The sequence below is a fragment of the Aplysia californica genome, unplaced genomic scaffold (genome assembly GCF_000002075.1).
Source record: "Aplysia californica isolate F4 #8 unplaced genomic scaffold, AplCal3.0 scaffold00332, whole genome shotgun sequence".
Taxonomy (NCBI): domain Eukaryota; kingdom Metazoa; phylum Mollusca; class Gastropoda; order Aplysiida; family Aplysiidae; genus Aplysia; species Aplysia californica.
This window is the reverse complement of record NW_004797602.1, coordinates 607466-615316: the sequence shown is the minus strand read 5'-3', so window position 1 is coordinate 615316 and position 7851 is coordinate 607466. Positions and strand designations below refer to the sequence as shown.

Here is a 7851-nt window from a genome sequence, read left to right as displayed (position 1 = left end):
GAGAAGGGGTTGGGGGTAGAGAGAGACAGAGAGAGACAGAAAGAAAGAGAGGGGGAGAGGAGGATAGCTTGAGAGAGAAAAAGACAGACAGACAGACGCCAGGCGGACGGGCGGACGGGCGGACGGGCGGACGGACAGGCGTGCACGCAGGCAGACAGACAGATAGATAGATAGGTAGATAGATAGATAGATAGATAGATAGATAGATAGATAGATAGATAGATAGATAGATAGATAGATAGATAGATAGATAGATAGATAGATAAGTCCCTTTTTCTAAATTCTGTTTGTCAATGTTTTCCAGAGCCCTTTCCGGAAAGCGAAGCGTGCTGTAGAAAGAATGACTCTTCCGTTCTTTTCTAAGACCCTTCTTATTTCTTCTTGGGACCGCTCCCAGTTAGAAACAATGCTTTCCCAGTCTGGATTCTGGGAAAAAAAGAAAAAGAATACATGTACTTCAGAACACGTCTGTATCTACCGTTCAGTTTTCACAAGAAACTGAAATATTTACCAACTGTGTTGTCAGCCCACAAGAAGAATCTAACGACCTTAGTGATGGTTTGTACCAGCTTGAAAAAAGCAGATAAAAACCACAGGGGGGAGAAAAGAAATTGGACCTACCAGAGGCGCCTTCCAACCACTGGAGACTCAAATGAGAGGTTCATTAAAGTCTGCTGTTTTCTTGCTGAACCTCCAGGTCCGGATGAAGGCTTCCCGTACGCTTCCAATCGCGATTGTTCAAATGTTACTGACTGTTTTGGCTGTTGGGGAGTGTTAATGACAAAATGTTCAAATGTCACTGATTCTTTGGCAGACAAGAAGTGAATACCACTATGACGTGTATGGACGAAAAAATGTCGTCCCTGGACAATTCCACAGCATTCCATTCGGTGCCAGTTCCGCAGAATCCGACTCAAATAAATGCCGCATTGGGAAGGGAGAATGACTGCTCACAAGCTTCTCTTAATGTGTCAGTTAGCCCAGGCATTCCTTCTGTATGTTCTGAAGCTACTACAACAACTAACCTTAAGACCGCTACTTCGTCCCAGGGAAGGAAAGGAGAATTTCTTGACGGCTTTGACTTACTACAACAATCAGGTGTTGTCACACGGCACGAAGATGGTGAGGACGCTTCCAGTGACGCTTCACCCCCCAAGGATGAGCGCCACGAAGCAGAGACAGCTGAATGCAAGCAGAAGGCATGCCTTACAGACGGGCGTAACTGCAAGTCCTTGTACTTGACCACTCTTGCGCGGGGAGTGCCAGGTGAGAGTTGTTGTTGTTGTTGTTGTTGTTGTTGTTGTTGTTGTTAGTGGGTAGTAGTAGTAGTAGTAGTAGTAGTAGTAGTAGTAGTAGTAGTAGTAGTAGTAGTAGTAGTAGTAGTAGTAGTAGTAGTAGTAGCATTGTTGTTGCTGGTGTTGTCGTTGTAGTTGTTGTTGTTGTTGCTGATGTTATTATGATGATTAATATTATGATGATGATTATGATTGATTATTATTATGACAACATTATTATTATTACTATTATTATTACTGGTAGTAGTAGTAGTTGTTGTTGTTATTATTATTATTATCGAAATATGTACGGTCATCGAAGTTAATGTTCAAAGATTTTGTTTAATCTCATTAAGAATTTCAGGACAACACCAATAAGTCACCGGCGTCTGTCGTGTAGCAATTATGTGCTTTCATATCGCACACAGAAGACCCGAGTTTGATTGCCGAGTGGGTAAATTTCTTTATCGAGTATTCCGTTTTTCTGCTGAGATACTGTATCCCACTCAGCACAGGTTGTCCCTGACTGACAGGGTCAGAAACGCGTTTCTAATTTAGCTAAAGTGTGTCAATCAGAGCGTCAAAACACCTTCGTTAAGAAAACCCAAATAGGTCGATCGTAAGTTCCGAGGATTACAGGTGCTAAAAGAGAGTAACATATAACGATTTGAAAGGTGGGGGGGGGGGACACGTGTACTGAGTATGCACGTTAGATAGAAAAGGATTAGAGGACCACACGAGAGTTCCCATCAACCACATACATGTACACTGTTCAAAGAAAGATGGCCGGGCCAGTTTGTGATTGAGCCAAATCCGATATTCACTAACAATTGCTACCTCAAAATCACAAAGTTCTATCTGGCATTTTAGATCGTTTTGAGTAACTAAGACCATGAGGTCAGAAACCAAATATTCTATCTGTTCTATCAAATTCGTAAGATTCTCCAGAGTCATTACCAAGATATTCAAATAATGGCATTCGAAAAAGCTAGACATGATGTGTAATCTTCGAAGCCAAATTTTTCAAAACTAGGTACTGTGATGATGTAACTTTGTAATTTTGAGGTAGCGAAATAAAGGCTCTGCAGTTTTAATAATGCTTCATTGATTAGACAACTAAAATTATACCAAATAATGCGGTGTCAAATTTCTCTGGTCTCAGGCTACCACGAGGCGGAGATGAGTTTCCGAGGGGAGGCAGACCTTCAGAGACATTTCATCGACTGTGACAAGCACCCAGGGCACGAGATGTTCACCCCAGTCTCCACCTTCAGCGTCCGCGATTTACCAGAGGGGTATCAAGACCCGGATATTGTGGCCTACATACGAGCCCAGGCGGATCTGACAGTCCGAGTGGTCAGTCGATACACCAGCTCGGATAGACCGGACAACTACGCGTTCAGCGGTATCAAAGGAGAGACGTTTTTGAGGACTGGAACCGGGTTCATTCAGTACGTGTACAAATGTGAGGGCCGGACGGATAAACCGTGTCCTTGCCCAGAGTGCAAGAATTCGGACGCTCCTCGAGCTCAGTGGGCCAAGGTGAAAATACGTACAGCCACCCATGTCGTTTTTGATGACACGGAAGCGAAACATTCTGTAGCGGAGTTGTTTTATGACAATCACGAGGACTTGAAGAACGGGAAAATAAAAACTGTGTTCGGAGACAATGTTTGTTTCGGGGCGATACGGGGTGATTGGTGCGACATGCGCTGTGTTACTCACGACCTTGACCTGTGCGACTACATCAAGGACGCCTGGGGTCGCTGGAGGTGGCTGGAGTCAAAGGTCAATGAGAAGTTCAGAGGCGACGAGCATCGGCTGTCAGTGGTGGTGTCCCACCCACATGGCTGCAACAAGCAGGTCAGCGTGGGCCGCTGGGCGGATCGTGTGGTGGTGGGCGGGTCCAAAGGCTGGGAGAGTAGCGTATACTCCTATGACACGCCCACATGTCCCGGAAGTAGTGGCGCCCCTGTGTGGCTGCTGGGGAAAGTCAAGTGGGGAGGATTCTTCGGGAGACACCCTCACAGTGGCCGCCCTTTGGAAGGTTTGAACCTCAGCGCTACGGGATTGGACAGAACCTCGTGATCATTTTCATCAAAACTATCTCAATACCACTGGGTTGGGAAAAAATCTAAAAATGTATTTTATTATTATTACTAAAACTAACGCCAATGCTATTTGGTTGGATAAAATCTCAAACTTAATTATTACTATCATCAACACCAACAGCAATGCTAATTATTAATTTGGATTAACTCCTCTAATCTCTTGAATCGATACTAAACCCAGTGCTACTCGTGGACTGGACGGACTCTGTGGTCACGTTGATCAAAACTAACCTCAATGTTACTGGATTGGATAGAATGTCGTGAATAATATTACTATTATCAAAATTTCACACTCAATGCTGCTGGATGGATAAAATCTCGTGATTAATATTACATGTACTATTGTCAAAGCTTCACTCAATGCTACTGGATTGGATAAAATCTCGTTACCACTTTATAGAAAACTAACCTTGTTGCTATTGGGTGGGATAAAATCGCCTAGGATAAAATCACGTGATATAATAAACCTCAGTGCAAGTGAGTGGGATAAAATCTCGTGATCACTTTATTCAAAACTAATCACAGTGCTGCTGGGAAGGACAAATAATACAGACAGCGAGCACCAGTTTCGTTAGTTTAAGTTTTAATAAGGGTTAAATGGCACTTTCTACACAAATGCTGTTGCAGGTTGCCAAAATCCTTTTTTTTTTAAATTCACAGCAGTTTCGAGATAAAGAATTTTTTAATTTTTTTTTGGTCTGCATATTCATCTTTGAAAAGTGTTTTTCGGAATTTGAATTCTAATCTATCTTCTTTTTAAAAACTAGTCACAGTTTCACTTTGATGTTTTTTTCACACAAGTAGAGTAACTGATCATACTTTCTTTTTTTTTAAATTGGCACCAGAAATGAAAAGATGGCGTGTTATCAGCTTACGGAAGAGTAAGTCATATAAGTGCTAAAGGTTAGAGATGTTACTCTGTAGTAACGTTCCAAGAAAAGAAGGAGAGATAATGACGATAGACATATTAGGCCTATGTTAATTTGATAGGAAAGAAGGGGAAAAGCACACCAGAGTATCCACCAACCACCCGCCACCAGTGTCTATTCAAATTTAATACGAAACATTTATTGTAATTACCGACCTCTAAGTCATGTAGTAAAACCTCTTGGAACGGCTGGTATCTTGCTGGTCTTGAATGTTTGGGACCCTTTTAATTCTTTTCGTGCCAATCCACAATATAACGTACATAGCTATCGTAAGTCTCCAGTGCAAAACTTATCCTTTTTTCGATGAATAGATCCATTCAATGTATTTTGTTCAGACACCATTTTCTAGTATTTAATTATTTTGTCTCTCTTTTGATGTACAACATATATATTTGTGTGTGTGTGTGTGTGTGTGTGTGTGTGTGTGTGTGTGTGTGTGTGTGTATGGAGAAAAGCTATTTCTGAGCAACGGGGGGGGGGGGGGGCTAATAAAAAGTCGTGCATTGTCAAAAATTTAGTTCCATCAGAAAACACACGTTTTCAATAACGTATTGAATGGGTTTTATGATAGTATAAATATTCTTATATTTATAATTATTGTTGCAAGAAGAAGAAGAAGAAGAAGAAGAAGAAGAAGAAGAAGAAGAAGAAGAAGAAGAAGAAGAAGAAGAAGAAAAAGAAGAATGAGGAGGAGGAGGAGGAGGAGGAGGAGGAGGAGGAGGAGAAGGAGGAGGAGGAGGAGGAGGAGGAGCAGGGAATAAAAAAAGGGGTTGAGACTTTGTAGATTTTTCAAATTTAATACAGGTTCAACGTTTCGCCCTGTAAAGGGCTTGATCAGGAACATGAAACAAAAAAATAATGTAAGATCTAGATTCTAATGACTACAAGCTATAGCAACATAGATAATGATAATAATAATAATAGACTATAGCTCATATCTACGCTCCATGGCGTTTTACAATGACAACGTCATCTTATTACCTCAGCAGGCCATAGAACACAACACCGAAACATTCTCTGCGGGAAGGCATACAGAACAAGCTGAGGATTACTCGCGCTGAGACACTAGATCTATTAAACTAACACAACTTATTGAATTATATATTTATTATAATTATGTGTTTTCTCTTTAATTTTTTTTTTGCAGGTTCTTCTCTTGTACCTGTTTGTATTAACACAATATACTTACCTGTGCTTATCTAAATGTATTACAATGATTTACTGTGCAGTTTATATAGAAACAGTATATTCAGACTATCAATTTTGTCGGTCTTTCTCATTTCCTGAGCCTTTTTTTCCGGAGTGGCTACTCGCCCGATGTCAGGTGACTAGCATCAGGCTACTCGCCCGATCTAGGATTTCTGCACTTGTTCCATGTTTTGGCCCGTGGGGATTTCTGCGCATGCTCCTTTAAAATTCGCGTGATCAATCGGGCAAGATTCAGTCACTCACTCGGTCACTCCTTGTCCTCCAAGTCAAGAGTCGAATCGGTTCTAACATGAAAGTTTGACTCTGACTGCAATTATAATTATTTGACCAAACTGAATTTATTATAATACATGTCATGTATGAAGATGGGACTGGCCATAATGTGTACTAAAATGGCTGTACTTTCAATGATTTAATTTTCTCATACGGTAGCTCTAAATTTGCTTGAATGGTATCAGGCTTTATTATAATATTATAGCTGCCTTCAATTCCAGATTAAGAGCAGCAAATTCCACGCTTCCTTCTAGTACTTATCAGTACGTCATGTAATTTTTTTAAAAACCATTATTGTATCATCTGTGACAGCCTTAATTGATTTCCTATTTGTTGACAGTACACTTATTGATGAGCCTTTTTGTACCATGTCTCCACTTTCCTTTTTCTCCGGGGCATACTATTTACGCATATGTTTAAATTCGTTCATTACTATATTAATTAAGTGTCGATATGTTTGTGATCATTCTTTCTTCATAGCTTGGGTTTTCTTTTTGTGTCGATATGCTTCTCTTTACTCAAACAAACAAGCAAACAAAATGCCTTGGGTTTTAAGGGGTACCTATTTTGGTTCATGTTGCTGATATTATGAGAATGAGAGTGTTTGTCCTATATAAAGCAAAGTTGTTCCCGCATCCGATCCGGACATTGAGGATTGCCTTGTTAGAGAGACAACTTCCTGGGCCTTTGGCATATTGTGGTAGGGTGGCCAGTTCCTTTCCACGCCGCCTTTACTTCCCCAACTCGAAGCCAGGTACCCATTACTGCTGGGTGGGCTGGAGAGGGCGAAAAAAATCCGTGTCCGAACGAGGCTCGAACCCGGACTTTCCGCTTCGGAGATGAGCGCACTAACCGCTCTGTCACCACGCCCTCTTGTCCTACAGTGCAATAAATATGTGAGCATGTTATAATATTCCAATATAAAGAGATTAAGAAAGAGAAAGATAGAAAGAAAGGGAGTGTGCATGCTTTGGGAAGAGTGGGGGAGGGGGGGTCACGAAGTTGCTATTTATTTACCTTATCAGACATGACAAATTATTAAAAGAAAGAATTTAACTTTTTCCCCACGTTCCGAATGCTCACTCACGTATACGGTTGCAGTCGGACATCGACGATATGTAGGCCTATGGTTAATCACTTTTAGTTCTGTTGTTCTTATTGTAAAGCACTAAAGCCACACTGCAAGGGGTATTAGATCTTTTGTGTAAACGAGCATTAGTATTATTAGACTCTATTGTTGTTGTTGTTGTTGTTATTATCATTATTATTATCGGTATTGTTGATAGTATTATTACTATTATTATTATTATTATTATTGTTATTATTATTATTATTATTATTATTATTATTACTATTATCTTTATTACTATCATTATTATCATTATCATTACTACTACTACTACTACTACTACTACTACTACTACTAATACTACTACTACTACTACTACTACTACTACTACTACTACTACTACTACTACTACTACTACTACTACTACTACTATTATTATTATTATTATTATTATTATTATTATTATTATTATTATCATCAATATTATCGTCATTATAACTTTTATTTTATAAGTGTAGGATTTTATTTGCTATCATAAAGTGTGTGTATCTATTCATCCTATGTTCTTTTATTTTATTAATATTACTATTTTCTTGAGACTGCTCGACCCCGTATATTATGTCTTCATCTCTTGCTTTAGAAACAGAAACGTACTTTTTAAATCAATTGTACCGGTACATGTACACATTGTCATTTTCTCCATGTAAAAAGATAAGTCACCGAAGGGACGTAAACACAGCATTAACTCTTCTTCTAACAACAACATGGCTACTTCCCTTCAGTATTTTAATACAGTAATAAACACACACACACACACACACACACACACACACACACACACACACACACACACACACACACACACGCACACACACACACACACATATACACACATACACACATTCACACTCATACACACACACACACACACACACACACACACACACACACACACACACACACACACACACACATAATTTATATTT

The 7851-nt window shown here is 39.8% G+C and overlaps 1 protein-coding gene across 1 annotated transcript in view; it reads left to right on the top strand.

The window, feature by feature from the left end:
- The window catches only part of LOC101857261, a 7699-nt gene extending 2702 nt beyond the window's left edge, over positions 1 to 4997 (top strand). Inside the window, exons 3-4 of the mRNA XM_035970879.1 lie at positions 1050 to 1266; positions 2437 to 4997. Of these exons, the coding sequence (XP_035826772.1) occupies positions 2454 to 3362 (909 nt within the window). The 5' untranslated portion in view covers positions 1050 to 1266; positions 2437 to 2453 and the 3' untranslated portion in view covers positions 3363 to 4997. The remainder of the gene's footprint in view (positions 1 to 1049; positions 1267 to 2436) is intronic.
- Positions 4998 to 7851: the final 2854 nt, after the last annotated feature.